This window comes from Sparus aurata, chromosome 6, assembly GCF_900880675.1.
Source record: "Sparus aurata chromosome 6, fSpaAur1.1, whole genome shotgun sequence".
Lineage (NCBI taxonomy): Eukaryota > Metazoa > Chordata > Actinopteri > Spariformes > Sparidae > Sparus > Sparus aurata.
Window position 1 is genome coordinate 27,094,233 of NC_044192.1, and position 27,426 is coordinate 27,121,658.

Here is a 27,426-nt window from a genome sequence, read left to right on the forward strand (position 1 = left end):
TAACCAGGTACACAAACCTGTTTTATTTATTAACTACAGACAGTATTAAAACATAAAACATCCCCCTGTTTAGGTTTATACTGTTCCAGTGATGACAGGGTGTCTTTTTTTTCTCTCCTTCAAGTAACAATTAAAACAATAACCATTTAATGTAATTATTACATATGACTTAGAAAATGCAAAGACACATACAGTCCTCCCTGCTCATCTTTGTTTTGAAAGAAGGGACTCAACTCAGCCTTACATGATACAGAACAGTAGAGACATGAGCTGCAGACATACTGTCACAGTGTGTGCTCTACTAAACTTAAGTCCGAGGGTCCGACATGCCAGTTCACAGTCTCCCTTTTTTTAAATTGTTCCTTCATCACTGTTTCTCCTGCTGAGCCTCCAAGTGTTTGTGTGCGGCTCTCAGTGTGTCCTGCAGGTCTTTGTACCGAGCCAGAGTGCAGGCTTCCTCCAGCCGGGCCCAGCGGTAGTCCTGGTGCTCGTCAGACAAAGTCACTGCCGTCCCTGGGTCTCTCAGCTCGGCCAACCAGTACAGCACCTCTTTGGGTCGGCCTCGCACCTCGTAGCGAAGCTCCTGCAGAAAGCCATCAATCACCCGAAGGTGCTCCACCCCCAGCCCTGCCTCCTCCCGGGTCTCTCTCAGAGCTGTGGTGAGGTCGTCCTCACCTGGGTCCACATGACCTGATGGTGAACAAGTTAAGAGTTGTATTTAGCCGGTTCGTATCTATCATCAGCTACATCATAAAAGTACTGTTTTTGAACGTGTTAACACCTTTGGGTGGGGTCCAGTGGTGTTCCCCATAAGATGTCTGCAAGAGGAGGTACTCGATGTTGTCTGGTGGAGGGACACAACTGGCTAGACGACGAAAAATGATGAAGCCACAAGCACGCAGCGCCATCTCCCTGTTCAACAACTTTACAAACACATTTTGTTTTATAGTAGGCACTAAAGTAAGCACACAAAATAGGATTTTTTAAATTTTTATAATTAACAATCTGATCTTTTTGTTTTTAAAATAGTTTCAGTACTTTTGTTACCGTTAAATGTGGATATTGTATCAGATATACACATTGTATGGAAAAAGTATCAAAGTATGAATCCTTTCCATAACCCTGCATTACAAAAACAGTGTTATATGAGTACATGCTAAGTGCAATGATATGTTCTTACTTTTTCACAATTTTGTTTCTACACGATGTGGTAATATTATTGGACAGGTAAAGGCTGTATTTAGGTGGTATGACATCGAATATTACACCTTAACAAATGTTCAGTAAAGGCGCATGTGTTTACTCAGCCTACGTTAATATGTTTTATCAGTTCTGTTTACTAACACTGCTTGACATTGAAAGTTAAAGTCATTATGTGGCATTTTAAAGAAGGAAACCTTTTTTTCCTCCAAAATATCTAAGAGAATAATGGATACCACACATCAGCATGGGAATGAAAGTCACCATACTGTACAATGCCACCAGCTGCCCTTATTCTGTAAATCTAAACCTTTAAGCGCAGGTTTTCCTGTTTAACATACTGGCCTATTTTGAGCCTTTGCTGGAGAGCCAACCAGTTGAAACAAAGTCCACCAGTGTTACAGGAGTTAGCCTGAGCCTGCCACGAAAAGATTAGCACACACTGCAGCTAGTGCTGATTCTTTGACCGATTTAACAGTTTGACAGGCTCATGCACCACACTGCTGCGACAGTTTTATTGTTTTAGTAACGTTAGAGCAAAGTGTATCTATGTAAGCTAGTTAGCTTGCTGCTCTGCCCGCACAGGTGAAATGTCAAACATTTTATTGACTGGACCGAACATGTTATAGTTTCTACTGTCACTGCGGAGGCAAAGTGTGACGAGTATTATTTGCTCAACTTGAAAAATGTGAGAAACTTACGGTCTATTCACTGTGACAATCTGTGTTTGGGCGCAGTTACTTTCTCATCGTCTCAGAGTACTGCAGAGCTCCGCGGTGCACTGAGAAATTACTCCGGTGCGCTTAAAGAACCCACACAAACAGTTCCGCTTTGTAAAATTGCTCCGACAGCACCTGTAACAAAAATGGTAACAAAACTACAGCAATGCAAACAATATCAACGTCCCTTTTTTCAGTAGCCTGATGTATATTTGGTATTATGATATTTTGATATATATAAATATATATGTGATATTTTAATATCAAAAAGTCATGAGGCAGAATGGCTGTAGTGTGGTATAATATTATATTGTACTGATACAACTATGTAAAATACACACAATGTTTTATTATATAGTATTATGTTCATAGAAAGACTATTGTTTTCATTATTGATTTTTCGTTCTTGCAATGATTATTACGACTTTATAGGCTACTGTTGGGTATGTTATTCCATTTAAAGTGCAATGTGCTAGAATTTTTGGTTAAATTTTTAACAGAATGTGAAGTAATAAGAGATGTCTGTGTATTGTGTTGAGATATCCACTGACGTTGGCATGCTAATCAGCTAGCCCCAGCACATTCCCAGACACCACTCCCAGCTCAGACTCCCAGCTAGCTGCCGGCTGGATGAGCTAACTAGCTAATGGCAGCTTCAGTTAGCAGCAAGGACGTTTTATTACATCTGGACACAGTGTTGGAGGTGGAGCCCCATTCATGCCTATGAAAGCTGCTCAGAGGTGTTTTGAAGCCAAAAAAGCTTGACTATCCTGATCTTCTTAAAAATAATTTAATCATGCGACTCTCATAGACGTTCCAAAATTTTATTGGACGAATGGTTCCAGTTATGACACTGAGTCATTTTGCGGGGGTTGTGATGGTAAAAACCACCACTGTATCCATGGTTTGCCCTACACTAAAGCTGGTTTCAAAGCCGGGCGCTCCCTCGGGGGGCTTGAACCAAAGAGAAACCCAGCAGCTAGCTGTTAGCAGTGGTTAGCCATTAGCCCTTATTTCTTTGGAGTATGAGTTCAAAAGGGTAGCAAATTCATAAATATTGCACCTTTTATTATGTATTATTTTATATTTATTGTATATTTTGTTTATTGATAGTAGCTTATAACTATGGGCCTAGCAGCAATATAAATAAATGTGTCAAAGTAAAAATAAAGTATAAATAATAAAAACTCATTACACTACATACATTACATTATTGCCCTCTGAAATGTTATGGAGTAGAAGTCTAAAGTATCAGAAAATAGAAGTACTCAAGTAAAGTACAAGTATGGCAAAACTGTACTGTACATGTTTAGTACTTAAGTGAATGTACTTTTCTGCTTTGCACTGCTGCAACAACTGCAGATGATGATTATCAGAGTTAGAATCATTCAGGGGCACAAACCAGGTGAAGACGATAAAGTCTTAATAAATAATATCAATTTATATTTTGATTTCAATGGATTCATCCTGTTACAAATCTCTCACAGTTCCAGATTAAACAAATGGTTTGATGATGAAGTACGTGTTTCTTCACTATCAAGAAGCTGGTGTGCCTGCGGGGAGACAGATAAGAAATGTACCCAGTGTAGATAGGGCAAACTGAAGAAAGCTTGAGTCTGAAGATAAAAGAGATGGGGCCTCCTTCCCACGCAAGCCGAGCTGTCAGCAGTACACTTGTTCAGCTTGACGGAGGAGAACACCGCCGCTATGTTTAAAGGTAAAAACAGAAACACACCCAAAATACTCGTTTTGTAATTTTTAAGTAAAAAATAAATCGGAAAAGGGAGAGAAAGACAGAAAGAAAGGCAGGGACGATGCAATAACATCGTGTAACTTTGAAAGAATTGTACAAATGTAGCCATTGGTCCATAAAGGCTTCGTATTTATAATGTTTTGTTTTCCTGACACAAACAATTATTTTGCTCTTCTGCTTTTCCTTCCTTCATGTCATTGTCTGTGGTTTAGCCTGAGGCCTCAGGACATGTGACTTTCAATGCTGCTACTACGGTGCTTACTCAGCCTGCACTGACAGGCTCATTATTCCACTCCGCTCTACATGAATCACACTTGGGGGTCAGGTTTCCCTACATCCAGTATGATATTTTTGATACTGACTGTCAGAGAGATTAAACATGAATGTAGGACCTCTCTGGAAGACCAATGCCAGTGTACAATTTTGACATCCAAATTTATATATATGTCACTGTATTTGGCCCACTTGTGTCATTTCTGATCTGCTCGGGGATCTGGCTGTTTTTAGGGTTTAACTAGACATGATGAGACAGATATTAGGGATTTTTATTGCAGGTCTGAGTATGTTCGGCGTAAAGCTGATAAGTGCCAAGAGAAGTCCTTGCTTGGATTCTTCAAGATGAATGTTCTGGAGGAGTCGTGGAATTAATTTAAGCTGACAACTGTGATGGGAGGTGCCAACACAATAATCCCAGTGACTAATCCAAAAGCCACACTTTTCATGTGTAGTTGGGACTTAAGTTGCACTTCTCACCTGGAAATACAGCACAGTCACTGTGCTACAAAGATGGCATTGATTGCAGGATCCTTACAACCATTCTTGCTATTTGGTAAAGCAAAATAAAGTGTTTCTTTATGATAAATACTAAATTGTGATATGTCCTGCTTGCCATCTAAACAGCATTTCTCAAAGGCCTGGGAAAGCCCAACGGAGAGCTCCATTTTGTGGGGAAGAAGGATGAATTGATTGAAGCAAAGCGCACTTTCAGAACACTAGACGGTCGGGATATACTGATCATCCACCACCAGGGAGCCTTCTTTGCTATGGACTCCTATTGTTATCGTGAGTACCATCCCTCTTGTGCTGAGCTGTGAACAGCTGCTGGTTATTAGAAAGTGAAAGTGTGTGCATCTGTGACTTTATCCAACAATATGTGCTCCTGTCAGACATGTTATTTCAATCAAGTCTCAAGCAAATCCCAAGTCACTTTTTCCTGGACAAATCAAGTCCGGTGGAGTCCTTAGTTGAGCAAGTCAAGTCACTTTTTCCCCTCGTTCAGTATTCTGTCTTTTTAAAGAGAACAAGACAAGGGTATTAGTGCCTGCACAGACATGAATGAAAGTGGGAAAGCGCATGTTTTCCTTAATTTCTTCTCAGTCAAAAAACATAAACATAAAATGACCACAGACAAGTCATTCAAGTCATCAAGTCTAAGGTTAAGTCATGTCACAAGTCTTACAAGGAGACACATTATGCTCATTTTCAGGTTCATAATTTTATTTTGGGTTACTACTAGAATAGGTTTAAATGCTTTAGTGCTCAAAAGCACATCAGTTTTCTCCTCTGTCCTGTGCTGCAGCGCTGTATTCCCCCCCTGCCTGAAACGCTCTGTTTATGCTCCTGTCTCTTTAAGGTCCCCCTCATGAATACCCACTCTCCTCTGATTGGTCACCTCAAAAATGCCTGACCCAATAACACTAACAACGACAAAGCTGCTGTGCTAAATCAATTCTTACATGCCAAACTAGCCACTAGGCATAAATTATGCAAATATTTGACATGGTGACATAGTGTGATGTCACAAAGGGACAGAAATAAAGGCGGGACTCCTGAGGAGGTGTTTCAGGGGCAGTGTTTTCTGTGGGAAAGAGCAGCTTCCGTTGGGGCAGACATCAGGCTTTTTAACACGCAAGATCTTTGCCATGCACTAGAACATATATACGGTAAAATGATGAACAAGAGGAAAAATGTCTTTGTCTCCTTTATTTTCCAAGTCTCAAGTCATTTATTTTCTGTCAAGACGAGCTGCAAAACTCGAGGCTGAGTCACAATGACTCGAGTCCACATCTCTTGATCAAAACTGTTGTTGGCAATTGCTTAGTTTTAGTGAACAATTCAAATTAGCTTTCGTGGGACATTTAACACTGAGCTGAACTACTTTGTTATCCATAGGACATTTTCGCACATATTAGCTCTAAAGTGTGTCCAGTCAGCAAAAGGTTAGTGTGCTGTAAGCTGTTTGCTTATTCTGCAATACACTGATCCTCTTCCCCTCTGACAGATTCTGGGGGAATGCTGCAGAATGGAGACATTGAGGTGAGATTTACCAATCTTACAAGTATGTAAAAATAATAAAGAATCCAACATTTTTAGCCATTTAAGTTCAAGAACCGGACTGTACTTTTGTGTTTTTATTGAATTCATGCTTTCATAGGCTATCCCATCTGCAACTGCTAGGCTGTGGCATAGCGGACAATTAACATATCAAACCTGCATAACATTAAGATAATGTTATGCTAATGGTGTCAGGCCCAAATGACCTACACTAATCCTGCATGAGGTTGTTTACCTGTTTTCTTTCAACACGCTCACAGGAATTTGATGGCAAGATGTGCATCGTTTGTCCAAGGCACAAGTTCAAGATCTCTCTGGCCAAGGGGGAGGGCATTTACAAGGCCAGCGACCCCAGGGAAAAGCCGCTTGTGCCCAGATGGTACTCCAAAGGTGTGAAACAGCGGACCCACACTGTCACCGAGACCAACGGGGATGTCTACGTCAGGCTCTCTACGGAGTCGTGCTGGATCGACTCAGACTACTACCAGGGAGAGAAGGGCAAGATAGAGAGGGCCAAAGCGGAGGAGGATGACGAGGATACACCTTATGTAGACGAATGAGGATGGGCATCCCGATACAGTTAGTGCTCTACTTCAAGTAATCACTTTGGCTTGCATGGCCTTAAACAATGAGCTTTTTTTATGTGTTATGGTTTGTTTAAAATTCTAAATGACATTTGTTTTAGGGGCTTTCTTGTTGTTTACATGATTTTCAGATGTTTTACTTGATAAATCAGGTCACATTATGTTACATGACACATGCATCGCAAAACTCAAAACCGTCACATACCTCAAAACTATCATGTGGCTCAAAACTATCATGTGGCTCAATAAATAAACTTTTTGTGTATGGATGAAATTGGATCTCTGATTCTCTGTTCTCAAACTGGGCAGTGGCACAAGACATCTGAATGCGTGCCCACACTGGTGTATCCCCGTGCACTTCAATATTCCTCATGTATTATGCATACACTGAATGAATCAATGGGACAAAAAAGGTTTATGCTGATCCATCATGTCGTAAAGTGGAAAATCGTTAATGTAAAACAATAAGATCACAACGTATTACTGGCCACTTCTTGTGATATCCATGTCTGTTTCTTCCCTCGGATAGCTTGAATATCAGGGTGCATAGATTCCACCAATTGGGATTTGTTTTGTGAGGTGTTTCTTTTTTACTGGTAAAAAAATAAAAACCTACAGCTAATCTGAAAGAAAACGTCACAGAGGGCAACGAGTAAATCCCTGAGGCTGTGTTTACAGCAGCTACACACAGGTATTGTGGCTGATGTGAAGGCCAAACCTCCGGTGCATATTCAGGGTTTTGTTTAAAACATTCAACATTCGTCCTTCTCATTGAACTCTCTGCACTTCCAGATATGTCAAATCACCCCTTCTTATTGGTAATGTCAACAGTATCTCTAAAACTGACATTGTTATATTTTGCTGTGTTGTGGTTTTGTTGTGGCAGTGTCATGCTGGAAGGATTACTCCATAATGCATGTTGATAGTATCTTCTGTTAACAACACAATTGCCAGACAAAATGCTGGCAATTCAGCCTAGTGCTCCAATATAATGTTAGCAGTTAATGTTTCTGCAAACCACAGATGCGTACAAGGTTGACATTTGTACCAAACGTGGCATATTAGGTTCACATTAAATGCTCATTTGCCACCTTTCACACCAGGAGGAGGAGGGGATGGGTTGGTGTTACGGAACTGTTACAAAGCAGCCAAATGGCTGACCTCAGTTCAAGTGACACCAGTGGATATTTTTAAGGACATCTGCAGCTCTTTTTGTGTCATCACAAACAGTGTTTTTTAAGGAGACCTGTTGACATTTCCATCCAACCAAAACTGGATATTTTTTCTGGGAACTCATGTCATCTACATCCATGATAGTGGCCAACAGGTATTTTAAGCCAAACCATGATGTTTTCCTAACCCTGACTAAGTGATTCTAATCTTATATCTTGGTTGTAAAAAAAAACAAAAACATACAAAGGTGAGTATTTTATGAGAATTTGCTAGCATATTTGTTAACTATTTGATGTAAAGAGTCACGACAGGCTGTCGCGTTCAGATCATTTCTGTTACCCACAGTGCAGACTACCAGTGACATGGGCCATGCCACGGGTCGAGAACACCGAGGCAATGGGGTATAATCTTCCTTTGTGCATGAGGGATGCTGGTCTCGGAAGCTGGCCTACAGCAAACTACCATCTAAGGCTTAAGCCTCATCCTATGTGACGCCTCGAATACAATCAAGAAATGCACACTGCCGTGGGTCACATGGTACGAGTGGGCTGAGCACACATGAAATATTAAAATATGACTTTGCCCTGAAATCAAGAATACAAGGCGTGGACAATTATGTGCAGATGGTCATTTGCAGAAGTTGAGAGTTGTTTTGTTGAAATAAAGAGACTATCTGAGGGGGAACTGCTTCCAGAGGGAGAATATTACAAGGCATGGAATCAGCAAGGAATTACAATGATGCAGGGTATTCAAACCCAAGGCCTAAATACTTGCTGTTAGTTTTATGTGCTGCATTATTCATCATGCTTGTGAATGACACAAGAGGCTCTGATTAAACCTTTTTAAGGCTGGAGCTATTCCTCCGCTCCACACGCACTGGAGGCCCTGGAGTTTGTCCAAGAGGGACCACCAGATCTCATTATCACCTTTTATCTTCTACTGACTCACACAGTAAAGCACCCCCAAAGTCAGTTACAGTATTTTATATTTCCATGCCATATGGGTGACACACTCTCCTTACTTGTCATTATTATTATCACTATCATTAACATTGCGCCCCATGCTCACACCTCTTGGCAATCCTTTCTGTGTCTATTCATGTGGAAGGGTTCAGTGTCTGTCTGAATGGGAGTTAAAGGCACAAGGGGAGCATGATTTAGATTTTTTCCCCCAGCCAATATGCTAACTGATAATCACCTGCTTTTTAATGGTCAATACTGATACAATAACCAATAATAAACTTTTTTTTTTTTTTTTCATTTTAAAGGTGCAATATGTAAGAATCGGCTGCATGTCAAATCCATACTCCAAACCAGTAGGGGGCTGCATATCACAGAGTAACTGCTCCAAACTAACTGCCATTAGGTAGCGGTCTGGACTGAGGGGGCTTGGAGCAGCAGGTAAGCGTTGGTGTTTTGGCTCTGGAGCGTGACTGATGCTCCTATTTAGCATGCTACCTTCAGTAGATACCTCTGCAACCTTACATAGACGTCGCAACATCAAAACAGTTATTTCTTCACATCCTTTTAATAATTTTAGTACAAATAAATTCATACATATTGCACCTTTGAAAATAAGTTGCCAACCTGTAGTTTCAACACACTGGAGGGTTGGAAAGGGACGTAGGGAGAAAAGATGAACCACTTAAAGGGGCTCTGTTGAACTTCCGTGCTAAACACGGCAAAGGAAAGCGCTTGAAGAAAAGAAAGAGGCAAAAACAGCAACATCTACACACAAACAAAGGACGCTGTGAAAGTGTGGTGACGTGGAGAGGAGGCAGCTCACAGCAGCTTTAGGTCGGTAGAGAGCCAAAGGCACTTTTTCTGTGCCACGTTGGCGGCCATGTTGACATACGATAATGTTGTGCACTGAGCGGTTTAACACAATGGGGTCCACCGGAAGAGGCGTGACTTTGGCTCTCTATTGCTGCAAAATTGACCGGAAGTTAGCTAAAACAATGACAACGCTTACATAAGCTTTAAGCCAATGAAGGCAATTTGGCTTCATACTGCAGGCTCTATTTATCAGCTAAAATGATACCGCGACTCATATGTAGCCAATAATAGTCCATATATTTCTGTCATATGGTGCATCCCCTACTGGCTCGCACTGATGTTCAGCAGAGGGTAAATCTGTTGACTAGTTCACAGGTGAAGCTGTCAGCCTTCAAATGACAACAAGGGGATGACCCACTGTCACAACGCCATCACGTCCTCAGCTCGGTCCTGGTCAGGGTGCTGTATGGTGTTGGCGTGTGCTGCTTCTACATGTGTATGCTTACAGGCGTGTTGCTGAGTCAGGCGACCTCTCTCTCTCTCTCTCTCTCTCTCTCCCTCAGTTTTTTCTCTCTCTCTGTATGTGTCTCAGTGTCTCTCTCCCTCAGTGTGTCTCTCTCTCTCTTTGTCTCTCAGTTTATCTCCCCCCTCTCTCAGTATCCCTCTCCCTCAGTGTGTGTCACTCTCTCTGTGTTTCAGTGTGTCTCTCTCCCTCTCTCTTTCTCCCTCAGTCTCTCTCTCTCTCTTTGTCTCTCTCCTCTCTCTCTCTCTCTCTCCCTCAGTCTCACTCTCTCTTTGTCTCTCTCCTCTCTCTCTCTCTCTCTCCCTCAGTCTCACTCTCTCTTTGTCTCTCTCCTCTCTCCCCTCTCTCTCTCTCTCTCTCCCTCAGTCTCACTCTCTCTTTGTCTCTCTCTCGCTCTCTCTCCCTCTCTCTCTCTGTGTCTCAGTGTCTCTCTCCCTCAGTTGTTCTTTAACCACTGACACTTTTTGTTTTACCGGCCGACGTCATTCCCACGTTGAGGACGCGGCGGCCGCTCTCCTCCTCCTCTCCTCCTCTCCCCGGTCTCTAATTGTGTTTCCCACCGACTGACAACTTGTTTGTGTGTTAGCGCATTGGCTGCCCATGGGCGCTGCTGCTGTTTACTCACTCCGCGCTGCTCCGCCGGCTGGGCTGTCCGGTGCGCCTCTGCTGCTGCTGCTGTCGCTGCCGCCGCTGCGGGTCGGTTCGGGACGGTACCGGGCTCCGCTTTTATGAATGAGTAACGAGACGGGGAAATGCCAGTGACTGCGAAACTCCCGAGCAGCCGGGCTCCCGGGGGGCCGGCCACCGATGAGAGGGATTAACGACGGAGCGGAGCCGCGGCTCATTGCGGAAAAGCCGACTGCAGACTGGCGTGGAGACGCACGGCGAGAGAAACGGGCTCCATAGCGTAGAGCGGCGGAACAAAACCGCGGCGACCACAATGTAAGTTGCTCCGGAGCTGCAACTCATTAAGGGGATGTGAGCAGAAGGGGCTCCTGGTATGGTTGCATGCTTTCATTATTTTTTCCCTCTCACCCCGCCCCCCCCCCCCCCCCCCCCCCCTCACTAAATCACTGCGAGATAAATGTGAATACAGCAGCGAAAATATCCCTCCAAGTGTCAGATTTATTGAACCATAATATCCTCTCAGGTGTCGCCTAATAAGGGCCTCGGCACGCGTCTCCTCAGTCATTTTCAGTGACATAACGGTGATGCACTGTCTCCGTGATAGACATGAATAATAAGGACCAAAGCCTCCTCTCCCTCGGTGCTCCTGCACCTCTGGATCATCATCACCATCACCATCATCATCATCATCATCATCATCATGTGCTGCTTCGGTCACTTCCAACCAACAGTTCCTTGGCTTACAGGTCGATCCACATTGTGGCCCTGGGCTCCGAGTGTCCCGGAGGAGTCGGGCCCGGGGAGGAGATCATGGGCCAGGGGCAGCTGCAGGGAGGCCTGCTGTGGAGCTACCTGGGTCACGGGGCGCTGGTGGGACCCTGCGACCTGGAGAGCAGCATGCACAACCCGGCCTTCATGGAGTACACCTCGCGTGTGTTCGGGGATGTCACTGTTGTGGTTCGGGATTGTCCCAGCTGGGTGAGTGACTGGTGGTGTGTTTGGGTGCAGGAGGAGAAAATCCGAGAAATGGAGTGCGTCGATACTCAGATGCCGCTGTTCTGTTGTGCATGTGTAAGTGCGAACCTCCAGGGTCATTCTGGGTGTTGCTTCTGTGCTTCGTCTTTGCTTGTGTGAAACCGAATGAGACTCCAGGCCAGGAGTGCAAAAACACAGGCTTAAGAAAGTGGTGTAATTTTTACCACGGCGTTGTCATTATGAAAGAGTGCTCCTCACTTCACTGATTTGCTGTCAACTCTGCTGCTGTTTCTCAGAAGAAGTACAACATTTCAGACACCAAGGCCACTTCCCTCCCGGCGCTGATTGCAGGCTTTGTAAAAATAAATAAATGTCTCTATTCTTAGGAGGACGCTATTTTAACATGCACTGCACAGAAAGAAAAAAAAAAAAAACTGGTGAAAGAACTTTTGTTCCTAATAGCGTATGAATTTGAAATGAAAGCGCTGTTGTGATTTCGTAGCAGCACTGCATGCGTCCTATTGTAGGGCTGTCTAGCCTTGTCAGGGGTGGTGCTGGTGAGGGCCTGTCGACGCAATCCTATGCCTATGTTTTCCTTACTTGCCAAATCGCTCAAGGCTTTCTGAAGTGTTTTTTCTTTCCTCGCCTAATGAGTTGATTCGGAGCTTCACACAAGGTCCCCGGGGATAAAGTCCCGAGAGCCACACACTGAGGTATTTATACAAAGGGAGACTCTTGAGGCAAAGGGTGAGGGTCGCCTGAGGTGAGACTCACAGCTCAGGTGAGGTATTCAGAAAATAATGCATCCCTCATGTGTGTCCTCCTCTGACCTGGCTCCGTTTGTCCTCTCCTTGACTTTGCAGGACTTGTTGGACAGCGATTGGGCCAGCGTACGGAAAGTTCTTGAGCAGGCGGACATCCTGGTCATCAAATATTCAGTCACTGACAAGCTGGCCTTCCAGCAGGTCAGGAACGGCTACGCCCCGAGACTCCGCCCGCTCCTGAGGCACTGGGGTGTGCCTGTTATCCTGGTCGCAGTCGGAGCTCGCCTGAATGGTGAGGAAGCCCTTGTTCTGTGTTTTCATTAGAGCTGGAGCGAGTTTGGTTTTGACAGCGACACCATGACAACTGATGGCTTCTTCAGCAGCTGTCTGTGAACAAAGGAGCCCGAGAGGCAGCAAATACAAAAAGGCCTCATCTCTCAGCTGTTGTGCTTGATATCCTGGTATTTTAGGGTTGATTCACAGTTGATGAGTTTGATTTTTGGACGATAACATGCTTTGTTCATTGGGCCAGTGAGATAGTGAGATCTGTATCTGAGCCTTGTGTCCTCTAATGTGTCCTCCCAGCAATGAGGAGGATGCTCATGATTAAATCTTCCCTTGGCGGCCTTCAGGATGTCCGCTCAGGCGCTTTCTTGCAGGAAACAGACCAAATGGAGACATTAAAGGAGACATATCATGCTTAATTTCAGGTTTCTAATCTTGTTTTGGGTTACAACGAGAATAGGTTAACATGAACAGGTTTATATGAATGCCATTTCCACAGCATCACAAAGAAACAGGATACCACGGCACATGTAAATGCACTCAGTGACGGCTCGAAAGTGAAGCACACATTTCTGTAAGTGCTACTACACTGCTCGGGTGGAGCCTCGCTGATGCTGCTGAACGCGTCAGGGCTTAACGTCTGTGTACACTGACACCTCGGTGAGTCTCGCACGTGCTGTTACACACACAGTGACCCTTGTCGAATCCAAGATCCTGTAAACAAGCTCATCAAATGCACCTGGCTGTATTTTTAGCTTGTCTGCTCGACATACTTTGAGATCCTGTCAGCGCTCCGCTGCAGAATGATCACAGCGTGAGTTAAGTCTTTGCCAGAGACAGAGACAGAGACAGAGTAGGAGGACCAGAGCCTTTGTTTGTGTTTTTGTTTGCGGCTGCTGTGAGTGTTTTCATGCTATCCCCTCATGACTGCAGAGAACGACGGCTGGGCCGCGAGCGCTTCCTGCCGCCGCTCGATTCGAGACCACCTAAGGCACAGCTGTGGCAGAGAGAGCGCTGCCGCACGTGCATTAACGCAGCCATTAAACGCAGGAGCACAGACAGATTTATCCAAGGGCACGCACACACTGTCAGGCACACAAACATACCACTGATATGCCAAGTCACCGCCTGTCAGATGCTCACACACAAACACACACACACATATACACACACACACACACACACACACACACACACACACGCCCTCCCTCTCTTACACACACACACACTTGCTCCGTCTCTATGTCATGCCTGTAGGTTATTAGCAGTATGATTTATCCAATGCCTCAGCACTTAACCACATGTCCCGCTCGTTCCCTCCTTCTCTTTGGCTCTCTCCTTCTTTGCACAGTCTTTTTTCTCCTCCCAGCTAATCTCTCCAAATTTTCTGTCTGATTCGGGCTCTTTGGTCCCTATCGTGCACACATGCCACTGTGTGTCTGGTCCTAGAGCACGTTCTGTTGCAGATTTTATGTGTTTTGACGATCTGTCTTTGCCACTGTTATCAGAGAGTTTGTCTTTTTAAAAAATATATTTTTGGCCTTTTGGAAAATGTAAAAACTGGTGGCCTGGAAGTGCAAAACACATCAGCATTAAATGAAAGAAAAATCAGGACCTGACGACATTCCAGGACAGTGAATAACACGACGAGAAGGAAAACAGCAACAATCTCTCACAAAGTGGAAAGAACACCTATCTCCCTTTAAAATCCTCTTTGCCTGTCTAAGCAGTCACTCTGACACAGGCAGACAGACGAGAGCAGTTCGGATGTAGGGCAAGTCCAAGCATTTTGCACTCCATTAAAAGACATCTCACTGGGCCCCACAATCACAGGCCGACCGTGCACGATTAGCCGTAAGCGCAACCTCCAGAACCCTACTGACCCGCTAAATGCATTAAATACAGTAGCTACCTTTGCGGGGCTGCCACTTCCTTGTAGTCCAGTACTTACTGTACGATATTTAACCGACAGCGAGCGGCTAGAATATAACGCTACGCAGACATGTGTGTAACAGTCTGCAAAGAGTGGAATCCACTATTTGATGCAAGACTGGTACTCTTGATAACAAAATGTGTTGAAGGACACATTTTGCAGTCTAAATGTATTTTTTTTTTGGTACAATTATTGAGTGGAAAATAGTCTCAACATCAATAAATAGCTTAGAATAGATATAACTTCAGTGTACATCGAACGCTTTCATTTAAAATGAATCATGACCATATGTAGACTGTGCGTGTTGTTAATAAAGCCGAGCCTGTGAGTTCTTTGTTCAGCCACCGTGTGACTGAAATGAGCCGTATGCCGTCGACCTGATGATGCAGCCTGATCCTCGGAGCGCACTTTTTACAATTTACATCCTTGAATCACATATGTCGGTGCATTCCTTGATCTGTGGACTAAAATTTAAAAAAGCGTAGAAAAAGCGTTTTTTTTTTTTCTTCACGTCAAGTCATTATAGGCTACATTATAGGACGTATAGATCTATTGTGTTTCATGTGACTAAGCCTACGATTTAAAGTATTGACTCCTATCTCATAATATATCAGACTTTGATCCTAAGACATTTCTGTCCAAGGCCATGCCTTTAATTAAAAAGATCTAGGCTATGTAAATGTTCTTCACAGGTTAATTGGGAATTTGTTGAAAGAAACTAAACAGTCGTGTAATAAGTTATAGATTATCTACTCAGACAGTAATATTGTAACGTTATATACTATTTTAAAAAGAATGTAACTAGTGATATGCAATATGTTGCATTTTGAAAGTAACTTGCCCAACACTGACGGGGAGACTGGTCTGCTGAGCCTGAAGCTGTCTCTGTTGTCCTTGGCACCAGGCAGGAGTCAGGGACAGCTGATTTAGTATGAGTAACTTGTTAACTTCTCTGTTGGCTGAAGGAGCAGTGAAGTGTAAAGCGCTGTCTGTGGGGTGGGCTATTTCGCTCAGGACTAAGCTAACAGGTTCATCTCCACCACTCAGGGACTCCACCCAATTTACTTTGTGAAATATTGGGTCGCCCTTTCTTTTGACCTCTGTATGTGTTTCCTGCCAGGTTGTTTCACTCTCCCTCTTGATAGCCAGACCTTTTCTTCAGGAAGCCGAGACATTATGCTCCGGAGCCACTCCCCCACTGACTATACAATACAAGCACACGTGGCATCTGGTTGTAATGTTCTGTTTACGGCGAGATACGTTCTCTGTTTTAATTTGGTTTGGGAAATGCTGTTTTTATGTGCCCGTTCATCACATAGAATTACTTTGAGCTAGTGCTTTTCATTCTTTTCCGTCTGGTCCGTAGGGAGCCATCGACAGGCACCGAGACGTATTTGCAAAAGGGAGTTTCTTTGTCATGAAGCAACAGATGTTTTGAGTGTCATGTGTTGTAGTTGTAGGTTTTTGTCATAGTGCTAGATTCAACGTTGTACGAGATTTTTCATACTTTATGCTGGATGTATATTATAATCATTGGCATAGTTTGTGTCAGACATTGTTACCCAGCTTCGGCCCAGTCTGACTCTTAGTTTGGCAAAGTGATGGGAGTCGGTTTATGACTATATACAGTGGGGGTGTGACAAAATATGGATATAGGATTATATCATGCTGCTTCCTCGTGCGAGTATCAATATATATCGAAAAAAAACATGCAGGTGCTCTCAACAGATCTCCCCGACAGTCCTGCTTGAGTCACTACTTCATCACTCTTTGTGTTAGACATAGTTGTGTCTTTTCCTTGAAACATGGCCATGGACAAGTGACAGTCGGTGTGTGTGATAAAGCGGCACTGAGCTCGGACTCTTTACTCTTGTTTTACATTGTTTCATCGCCGTTTGTATCAAATTTTGTGAACCTGACACCACAACACAGCGAATAAATACAGAACTCTTGCACCTGGGGGCATTTTGTATTCTTCAGTTCGACAGATATCGTGAAGTAGCGTCGTATGATCTCCTTGCAAGGGTATCGATTGTTTATCTTTGGGAACGATTCTTAACTCTTACGTCATGAGTCACGCGGTGACTCCCATCCCTGACGTGCGCCGTAATGCTTGCTCTGCTCTGTGGTCTTAACCTGACAATGCCCGATGAAGGTCTTGATTAAACATTATGGCAATCAATTTCTTGTTTCAGCGGAGTATCTTAACAGATGTGAACCACGTGCTAGCCCTTTCTGCGGACTATCCGTCACAGCCAGTGCAGCTCATTCATAAAACATGCGGCAAGCGTTGACTGCATCGGCTGTTCAATTTTATACTCGGCTTATACATCCTATAAGCTGCAGGGTAATATCGATGACTCATGTATTGACTCTCGTGTACCTTCACCTTCATCTTAGAGTGAAATTCCCCTCTGTGTTTTCAGATGAAGGCCCTCCGTGTACCTGCCCGCTGTGTGCTTCAGACTGGAGCAGCTGTGTGCCTCACAGTGAGGGTCTGCAGCTGTCCCGGGACCTGGGGGCCACCTACCTGGAGCTGCCCTCTCTAAACCACGTCTTCGTGGGCCGCTACTTCGGCAGCGTGGTAAGTGGTCGCGCGGTCACACGCGTATCCGGGTCACACCGGACTATTCACTGCGCACATTTACCAGCTCCTGTGAATGAGCACACATGTTAATGTCTATGTGATCAGGATGTGCTGAGCAGGTACTTTTGAGCGCCGGCGTCCCCCTGATAGAATTGCACGTGTGTGTTTTAATGCACTGGTTGCACTCGTCCTGTCTGTTAAACTCCATGAACTTTCCGCTTCAGATAAGTGCAGTGCTTAATAGAGGAGGCAAAGACAGGTGGCTGCATCGGTCTTCTCAGGACGTTTGTTTATTTCCAAGGCAAAGAACTGATGATGTAACACCACTATTTCTGTATGTTGCATCTGCACTAACGTGTGTATTTCTGTATTGTTCAGCTGGAGTACTTCATGATTCAGTGTCTGAAACACAAAGCCAAAGAAAGGCCGGAGAAGAGGCGAGGAAATAAAGTCAACGAGCTTCGCCCCCCTCACTTAGAGCAACCAGGTCAGGGGAGCAATATACTTCATTTTTTCGGGGGTCTTGTCAGTCTCTATCGACAGCCGTTTTTCAACCCAATTACTGTTTCCGTTCAGTCTTTTTCCATGTTAATTAAGTAACAGTTGTTGATCTTTGTATGGTGTTTAGAGAAGCTCCAGATGGACTGACCGGATTGTTTCTTCCTCCAGCGTGCAAAGCCATAAAAAGAGCTGAGCACAAAGGTTTTTTTTTTTTTTTATCCAGATCAATATGTTCTGTTGCAAAGTGGAAATAAGAAGAGAGACAAAGAGCTAGGTAGACTACTTTCATTTAGTGACGTTTAAATCAATTTTCAGACCGAGCTCCTTTCAGCTCCGGACGCGGCAACAACTGAGTGTTCAGTGCGTTGTTGTGAGGCGGCTCGGTGAGCGGAGGCACAGGACGGCAGAGGATTACTCATTAACCTCAGCCTTTAGCGGCATTTTCTCAGTCAGTTTTTCCCAGGCACTATAGAGCCACTTGACCTGCCAGTAAAATCTCTGCTGCAGCTCACTCTGTTATGCGTTATTTCATTTTTCGTGCGCGGTACCAAAATTGAATATGTCTTTGAAGATTTGGTTTACGGCTGAAGCTCGAAACTCATTTCCTTCCAATTTTTCCAGAACCCAAGGTGACATCTGCGAACAGTTTGTCTGTTCCGGTGCTGCAGGAATTAATGGATTACTTGTTGAGCGTTGAATTAATCGGCAACTGTTTTGATAAATGATTAATTGGTGTGATTCCTTTTCAAAAGAAAAAAAAACTGGTCAAAACTCTCTGATTCCAGCCTCTTGAATGGGAATTTGTTCTCTTTCCTCCTCAAAGACAGGAAACTGAATATCTTTGGGTTGTAGACAAGACCAGACATTTTGGGTACGTCGTCTCTGGCTTTGGAAGGCACTGATCGACATGTCTCACCATTTTCTGACATTTTACAGACCAGACAACAAATCATGGAATTAGGAAATTAATTGACAGTGAAAATAATCATTGGTTGCAGACCATGTCCAGCTAAACAGTTAAAAATGTTGAAAATGTTCAGAAAACTGGCAAATTCAAACAAATCTCTCCTTTTGGAAAGCTGGAGCCAGAGAATGTTTGCCGTTTATTCCAGATTAATGACTCAAACGCCAATTAATCATCAACTAATCACTTGTTTGAGCTCGTATTAAGTTTAAACCTACTTATTGGAGATTCCGAATTTTGGATTAGATTATAATTAGGATTCAAAACAAGCCACGCTGAACTGAAAGTTTTGAGTCGGTGGCAGATCTGTTGCCTTTTAGTCAGTCGGGGTTCCGCAAAACTCAAAACGCTCATTATGAGAAGAGATAAGCAGCCGAGCTGATCGCGAACCACGAACACTCAAACACAACCGAGCAGCAGAGACGCAGCGTGTTTGCTCCTTGTAGTAGATCTGAACCGTATAAAAGCCGAGCTAGAGTGCGTGACGGTATCATCTCTGTTCCTTTGTTGTAATGTTCTTCTTTTTTTAGTCCGTGGCACTTTTTCTCCTAATTGGCTAAAAGTTAGTTTGATTGAATCTGCAAGCGACTGCCAGATGTTGCCATGAACTGAAAGCTTTCTCTGTGCCGTACTTGAACACTTGAACTCACACAAATTGATCCAGTAGTGTAACTGATGTTACAAAAAAAGAGGCCAGTGTTGTATGCTGAAATGTACGCTCTGGTCTTGCTTTACAACTACTGATACTACTGCTTACACCGCCAGTGAATTGTTACCAAGAAAAACTAAACCTGAAGATAATTAACACAAACTGCTGTCAAACTAGTGTTAAACATTGATCTGACCTCTTAGCTTTTTTTTTAAGTCTACATCTGATGCAATAACTGACAGCTTTAATTCCAGCCAAAAAGGCAGCAAGCAGTGCTGGCAGATCTGTTGGTGCATGTCCAACACTACTTAGCTCTCCTTACGGTGTAGTTTGCATTAAATATGACGCGCACGGCTCCAGGAACAGCACCGCTTGCGCGGCAAAATCTGGGCAGCCATTAAAAAGGAGATGAGGTCCTCAGAGAAGAGCAGCGCGTATTCAGCATGAATAGGAGCTCGATAGGACCGTGATTTGTCCAACAAACCTCCAGACACCTTCCTTTACTTTCCTTTATCTGAATTTATCACTGCGTGCTTCACAGAACACAGTTTTATCACCTTCTCTCTTTTTATTCATAGAAATATGTCTTCACAGGTTGTTGCTCCGGACAGGTTTCCCAGTACTGCAGTATTTTTTTTTGTCCCGGTTTTCTGTACATCTTCTTAAAACATTAACCTTATCTAAAATAAGCTTTATGACGCGCGTTGCTGTTTTTCTACGACCAAAACATATCTACTAAATGTCACATTTCGGTGTCAGTCCATCGTGATTTAAAGAAAAAGCAGGGACAAATCCTTTGTTGAGCGGACTGTCGTGACGGTCTGTTCCAGTGCAGCGGCCTCGGTCTGCATGTCTGCAGGTCTGTCATTAGTGCAAAGACAAACATGTCTAGAAGCGTTCTTTCTAAGTTGAGCGACAGGGCAGGGAGACCGTTGTCTCTCTCAGCTCTTTCTTGACTAAAACATCTCACTACACTATTGCTGTCACTGTCACTCCCTCCACATACAAGTACTGAAGCCCGTTTCTCTCTGACTTGTCAAAAGTCTTTGTCAGAAAAATGGGTAAATCTCTAGTAAACGTAGACAATGCAGACTGAGGACATGTCAGTGTAAATCACAGCACTACTGGGCTGCTTTGACCGGACTGAATATGGAGGATTTTCTGCCTTGATTAGTCATTAACACAGCTCATCCTCCCTCTCCCTCTCCCTCTACTTGTTGCCTCCCCCCCATTCAGCACGTCTCCCACCTATCCGAGTAGAGGAGTCCAGCTTCTCCCAGGACATGCAGTGGTTGCTGGAGCGTGGCGTGCAGTTCGCCGATGTGGCTTTCTACGCTGGGGACTCTGGGAAAGAGCTGGGGTGGGCGCACGCTGCTGTGCTGTGTGCTGTCAGCCCCTACTTCAGACAGCTGCTCCTTGGGCCCAAGACCAGGTAGGAGAGATATTAGCTCATTCCCAGGATGGAGCTTAACAAGCTTTTTCACCACCTGAGCCTGTTTGCCTGCGGGCACTCAGCCTGCTCTCTGCAAACTCCTCTTTCGTGTGACTGTGAAGGTTTTTTGTGCTGAGTTTCATCTCTGGTTTGGACAGGGAGCGTCCCCAGTCACGGTGTGTTTGCCGAGAGCGAGACGGAGGTCCCCATTCACTGCTCTCCACCTGGGACGGCGGGATAATTGATGACTTGCCGCGATCGGAGGGGCATCTGACAGGACGCCTGTCTCGTCTGGTGGTGAAGGACCCCCTCCTGTGTATGTGCTTGTGGGAGACTCTCATGTTCATTTACAGAGGTAAAAAACACCAGTACACTCAGACGCTGATCAACTGTTTCATGTCTCTTCTGGAAAAGTCTGTCATTTCCATTTAACCTTTTTAACACCCCACTGTGCGCAAAGATGCCTGCACTATGTAGAGTTGACACTGACTGCTGGTGCTGTGAGCAGTGACATTAATATGACCATTTAGTATGTTAATTATTCCCTTGATTCGTTGATTATGAGTTTGGTCTTTAAATGTCAGAAAAAAGTGGCAAATGCAGCTCCATTCCCAAAATTACAGTTTCCCAAAGCCCACATAGTTAATCGCCTAAGTATTCCAGACAACGGTGGAAAAACACAAAAACATTCAATTTGCTATCAGAGAAGATGAAAAACAGTAATTCCTCATATTTAAGAAGCTGAAGCTACAGAATTTTTCGCCACATCTGCTTTCACAGAAGTCAAGACTACAGTCATGCTATCTGCTCCATGAGGCTAGGCTAGGCACTGCAGCGCTAAGAGTTCAATGCTAACACGCTGATAATGGCAATGCTAACATGCTGATGTTTAGCAGGTGTAATGTTTACCTCCCCTTAAGTATAGCGCGTTAGCAAGCTCATATTTGCCGATTAGCACCACACAAAGTACATCTGAGGTTGAAAGGAAGGTCTTAAAGTTGCAACAAGGAGAGTCCGTAAGAATCAGCCACCTGTCGAAATCACTCCAAGCGAATGGGGGAGGTGTGTGATCAGAGTCACCGCTAAGTGCTGTTAACTGTTGCTGCCATCAGCTGGTTGGCTTAGGTGGCATCTCTTGATGCACAAAGTGGTAGTACAAGACAGGACAGGCCGGGGTCGAGCTGGTTAGCATGCTACCATCAGAAGACATCTTTGCAACACAATACATGAATGTCTTTAACGCCTCGGTTTCTGTGCATACTCTCCATTATTTTAGTTCATTTTTTTTTTTATTAAAAGTTTTGACCTGATGATGGCATGTTAAGGGTCACTTGATATATTTATCCTCAGGTGGACATGAATGTTTTGGCAGTCCATGGCAATCCATCCAATTTAACTTAAAACTACAAATATGAACTTGCTGGTGGGGCTGGAAGAAAAGCCGGGGATCCCCATGGTCTTTAGGATTCATCCTCTGGACACCATGAATGAATGTACAAATACTCTTTTCAATCCGTTTTCTCATTGTTGAGCTTTTTCAGTCTGGACCAAAGTGGACCAACACCCATTGCTATACCTAGAGCCACGACAGTATCATGAGCAATAATGACCATAACAAAGTTAATTATCAAAAACTACGCACTTCTACTGCGATCAACTAATCAAATACTCCACTAATTGATTCAACTCAAAATATATGTATAGATTATACATCTCTTTGGTCATTGTGGCCATTTTCGCAGCCCTGTTCTAATTATACTGCAGCTAAATACCCCACATGTGATAAGAGCTTGTGTTAGTCAGACCTGAAATGTTGCACCAGACTAAATCACAGCGACACAGAGGAACATCCCATCCCCACTCGGGTGCAGCTCCGGCAGCATTCTTCTGTCCTAACCAGACCGAGTCCGAGAGAGTAGCAACCGAGCCCAGTCTGAACTCAACAGGCTTTTTGTTTTCGAGCCCGTCACAGACGATGTAAGCTGAAGCACTGAGTTTGTGTTACCCTGTCACGCAGAGTCCCACATGAATGTTTGCTGCCTGAGAAACTGACAAATAGCCTGTGTCACGTATATGACAACCACTTCACAGGACTTAAAGCCCCAACACACACTGTAGGTCCATCACTTGTTATCAGTCGCCATTTAACAACACTTATGGGCTATTCATTTATTTCTAGCCTATATTTTCACTGAAAGAACTTGATAGCACCAGGTCAATTTGTAGTGACCGCAAATCATTTCTAAACCCTGTTGGTTCTGGTTGGATATCTACACTCTAATTTCAACTAATTAAAACCCTTTGGTTTCCCGACAATGAGAGTTGCCCAAACTGGCATTCTGGCGTCAGGATCAGTTGTAGAGGAGGTGCCAAATAGAAAGTGGAGATCAGAAAACACAACTGTCTCCAAAATAGCGGCCAGAGCAATCTGGACTCAGCAAAGGATCGCTCCGTCAGTCTACTCCCATCACACCGCATTGTTTCTGTGAAATGGTGTGCATCATTTCCTCTTTTATGCTGCCTGTATGTTTTTGCCATGTCGGAGCGATTCTGCGCGTTACAACTGGAGTTTAAATACGGCTAACAGAGCCAGACTGACTTCCACAGCATGGGAACCCCATCCAGCAGGAGCAGTTGCTCTTTCTCTCATAATTTAGATGCAATGATTAATGTCCCCTGGCAGCAGGAGGCAGTTTTTCTGCTGTTGGGCCTTGTCCAATGTTCCATTATGGTGAGGAACAGAGATCAGTCAAATTGAAAGTGCTTGATATTAAGCAACTGTAGTATTTTAATCCTGGACCCGATCATTCGTGGAGTAGTACTGTGATCTCGCTCATATTTGTGCATGGGTGCCTCGGGGCCACCCGTGTCTCCTTTATCTGCACCCAGCTCTCTTTTATTAAACATTACGGACACATGGCTCGGATCGCGGAGTGATGTCTCTGCAGAAATTGAACCTCATCCTTCTGATGGCTGATGAGATTAGGTTCTGGCTCTGTCGCCCGTTACAGAAGCCCTCAAATTCCAATTGACTGGAGATTAACTCTCTAATGAAACTGTCATGTAAAATTAACAGTGTCCTACATTAACGTGATACACAGGCGAGGATACAGGCAGAAAACACACAAGCAAAACGTTTGCAGATGCGAAAATGCTCTCCAGTCGCGTATGAAGCCTTGTTAAATAGCCGTGTGATATTCTTGCGAGACTTCAGTTGCCGTGATGAAAATCTCCTCAGTCTGCGGCTCAGAGCCTGCAGTGCTGTGCTCCCTGCATGTTAGAGCGCAGCTTCTGAGTATGCCGGCGCTCCATCAGAAGGCTGCATATGGTGCAGGAGCCCTCATGGCAGAAAAGCTGCGCTAATGTCTGATTCATAGCTGCCTCTTAACATGTATGTGAGCAGCACCGGCGGTCTGAATGAACAGGCGTGTGCTCAGCCACACACACACACACACACGCACACATTGGACTGGAGGCAGTGTGTGTGTGTGTGTGTGTGTGTGTGTGTGTGTGTGTGTGTGTGTGTGTGCATTTGTGTGTGTGTGCTCAGTGAAGGGAAGAAGATTATAGGGTTAGACTGGGTCTCTGTGAGTGACTGTATGAATAAAAATAAGAAAGCAAGCGGTTGAAAGACGTTGGGTGCAGTGTGTAGTTTAACGCACACGCACACACGTCCCTGTGAGGATTTTTTCTTTGTGTGTGTGAGAGAGGAGGAAGATGGGAAAGTGAGGAGTGGAAAATTGGGGCGAGAACGAAGTTGAGGGTGACAGAGAGGGGGGGGAGTGTTTCAAGGTGCTGCTTGCGTTTGTGGTGGAATTACGTGAGAGAGTGTTTGGGTGGTAGGAGAGCTGGGCACTAGAGCATATTGTTAATGTGTGTGTGTGTGTGTGTGTGTGTGTGTGTGTAGAGAACAGTGGAACGGGGAATATGTGTGCATTTGCCGAGTGGAATACGAATGTCACGTTTCCATAAAGCACTGCAGGGTGACGGTGCTAAGCCTTGTGTGACAAATGTTAACCTTCAACATGGCGGGTGAGACTGCACGTTTGAGGCGGCCGACCTCACTAGCAGCGTGTGTTTGCCTCTATTAGTGGATTCTCTTGAACTGGGAGACGTCGATGGTGCGCCTCCATAGCACGCAGGAACAATTGGAGCACAGTAAGCCAATGTTTGAGGCTCACTGGCAGTAAATCCGCAACAAGCTGTACTTTTCCCCGAGACGTGACGGACATCTTCTCGCTTGCAGCTCCACTCATTTGTCAGTTGAAGCTCCTTTTTGATGGCTTAGCCGAAAAAAAAAAAATTAATTCCATAACAATACCCCCCCTGTAAACACACAGCGTCACGCTTTTATTCCACACTCTGGGTTTTCAGTCACTTGGGTGTGTGTGGACAGTCGCAGAGGCCGTGACTTTGCTTGTGTGATGTTAACACTGTTAGACTGCGTCTCCTTGTGTAGGGTGCTGCTGAATTATCCAATTTGTCACTTGGTCACCATTGTGTGTATTCGTGTGTGCTTTTTTCGCTACATTTATACGGCACATTGTGTGGGTCACCTCGGCCCTAGTCGGGGTCGAATTTCAGACTAAAGCCCAGTTGTTTTTGGGACAACTTGTCTCACTGGAGGGAAAATGTTCTAATGTTGTTTCCATGCAGCTGCACTGGTGTACGGCCTTTTTGGAGCCAGTAAGGTTAAAGGTGCAATATGTAAGAATTCTCAACCTGTTTCAAAATCATCCACAAAATAAATAGATGGCAGCATATCACCAGAGTAACCTTTAACGGCTGCTAATCATAGCTGTCGTTAGCGATTACTCCAGTGATGTGCTGCCACCTATTAGCACGCTACTTAGCACAGTTAGCAGTTCAGCTAGCGGTCAGGACTGGGAGCTCGGAACAAATTAGTCTTTGTCGGTCGGACCGAGGCTAACTGGTTAGCTTGCTAACGTCATTGGATATCTCTGCAACCCATGTAGATGTCATACTGCCATGATATATATTTTCACATTCCGTTGATAATTTATGTCCATTTTTGCATGTTTTCACCTAAAATTCTTGCATAGTGCACCTTCCCTGCTGGAAAAACCAGCATAGACCAGCACCAAAACATATGCTGGTCTCGCTGGTGACACCAAAAGGTCTATGCTGTTTTTTCCAGCAGGGTGTTTAAGGTTTACAGTCAGGGAGGCTGCGATACTGATCCAGGAAATGAATGTTTATCTGCACAACTCATTTCCCAAAAGGATCCAATCTCAGCATCTGTTTGTCAGGGCGCGTTTGTGTCGGCAGGCGAGAAGAAAATCACCAAGCGCCGCAACTCTGTGAGATTATGTAGAAGTGATTTAAGCGTTCCCAGCATCTGACAACATCCAGCAGTGTTGTCTCAGCCCTGTGTTTTGGTGTCTGGCTGCATCATGTGTCAGCAGCGCAGCTCCTGAGCTAATCTCTCCCCGTTGCCTATGAGGTGTCTGCTCCGCGCACCGTCATTATCCGCCACCGCGTGTTGAGGTAATCCCTCTATCAGCCCAAATACCTTCATTATGAACTAATGATGAGATAAATCCTGCCCAGTCCAGCTCCCTTCTTCCCTCGACAGTCTGTTTATGCCCTGGCGAGACAGAGAGCGCCGCTTCGATCAAGCTGCAGGGCTGTGCGGGCTTTATTAAGGAGTTTACCGCTGAGGTGAATACAAGCAGCCCCAATGTTTTCCAAATGATAAAAGAGGGTCTTTATCATGTCTAGTTCAAAGGTTTATCTTTATATATCAGTGCTGCTGGTTACTAAGTATACATTTCCTTTTATATCCTTTTTTATGGCAACCCAATGTACCATATACCACAGCCATATTTCCTTGGAACAAGGTCTTCTTTCCTTATTCCTTTCCTTCTTTTTCTTGAGAACTATTGGATGGATTGCCTTAAAACGGTGGTCCCCAGAGGATGAATCCTAATGATTATGATGACTTTACCTGTCACAACATTCCAGTGAGCGTCAGTTCTACTTTGCATTTAGCGCTAATAGGCAAATGTCGGCATGCAAACACGCTAAGCTGAGATGGCGAACATGGTCGACATTACCACTGCTACACATCCGTATGTTACAATAGTCAAGTCTGCTGGCATTTAGCATTTAACTCACACAACCGCATGCAAGGCTGAAGACTTGAACACAGTGTTTTTCAGCATTATATTTTAAATCCACCAAGTTTACACATTAAAGGGAAATTCCTATATGTTTAAACCTTGGCCCTATATTTATATTTCGGTGAGAAAAGGATTAATCCTCGCTAAAAGTTTTGGAATCGGTCCAGTCAGTCGGCTCAGCTGGCAGCTACCGACATGGCTGCAGAGGCTGCAACGTAATTCTTCAGGGCAACACTGACCGTCAAAGTAACATCCACAGAGAGTGCTTGTTTTTGCCACCGGCAGGCTGAGGTTGTCGTTCCAACTGCCTGACAACATTACAGAAGTGAAATCGCTACAGAGGTAGACTTTTTTGTCAAATAATAAGATCCTTTTTTTTTTTTTTTTAACCAGAAACACAAGTCTCGTTCAAAGAGAAGTCACGCTCTGTAATCTTGTGGAAGACGACGGCGGAAAGATGGCTGGTTGGAGAGAGAAGTCTGGAGCTGGGGGTTTGTATTTACAA

At 44.4% G+C, this 27,426-nt stretch overlaps 3 protein-coding genes across 4 annotated transcripts in view; 2 read left to right on the forward strand and 1 right to left on the reverse strand.

Moving 5' to 3' along the window:
• On the reverse strand, positions 1-2,048 carry nudt2 (nudix (nucleoside diphosphate linked moiety X)-type motif 2). The gene is made up of 3 exons (XM_030420024.1): positions 1,902-2,048; positions 782-923; positions 1-690 (listed from the first exon to the last, which is right to left on the reverse strand). Exons 2-3 carry the CDS (start codon positions 906-908, stop codon positions 368-370), a joined length of 450 nt encoding a protein of 149 aa, XP_030275884.1. The 5' UTR covers positions 909-923; positions 1,902-2,048; the 3' UTR covers positions 1-367.
• Positions 2,049-3,494: 1,446 nt separating this feature from the next.
• On the forward strand, positions 3,495-6,864 carry rfesd (Rieske (Fe-S) domain containing). Its single transcript, XM_030420023.1, has 4 exons — positions 3,495-3,636; positions 4,573-4,734; positions 5,954-5,988; positions 6,267-6,864. The coding sequence occupies exons 1-4, from the start codon at positions 3,627-3,629 to the stop codon at positions 6,564-6,566; spliced, it is 507 nt and encodes a 168-aa protein (XP_030275883.1). The 5' UTR covers positions 3,495-3,626; the 3' UTR covers positions 6,567-6,864.
• A 2,170-nt stretch (positions 6,865-9,034) lies between these two features.
• The window catches only part of rhobtb3 (Rho related BTB domain containing 3), a 32,554-nt gene continuing 14,162 nt past the window's right edge, over positions 9,035-27,426 (forward strand). The window contains exons 1-7 of one of the 2 annotated variants that reach the window (XM_030420019.1): positions 9,035-9,163; positions 11,435-11,666; positions 12,527-12,719; positions 17,072-17,229; positions 17,611-17,719; positions 20,583-20,778; positions 20,937-21,133. In XM_030420019.1, coding sequence (XP_030275879.1) covers positions 11,499-11,666; positions 12,527-12,719; positions 17,072-17,229; positions 17,611-17,719; positions 20,583-20,778; positions 20,937-21,133 — 1,021 coding nt within the window. In that variant the 5' untranslated portion in view covers positions 9,035-9,163; positions 11,435-11,498. Of the gene's footprint in view, positions 9,164-10,403; positions 11,004-11,434; positions 11,667-12,526; positions 12,720-17,071; positions 17,230-17,610; positions 17,720-20,582; positions 20,779-20,936; positions 21,134-27,426 lie in introns of those variants that run through there. The other variant, XM_030420018.1, reaches the window with a different exon arrangement.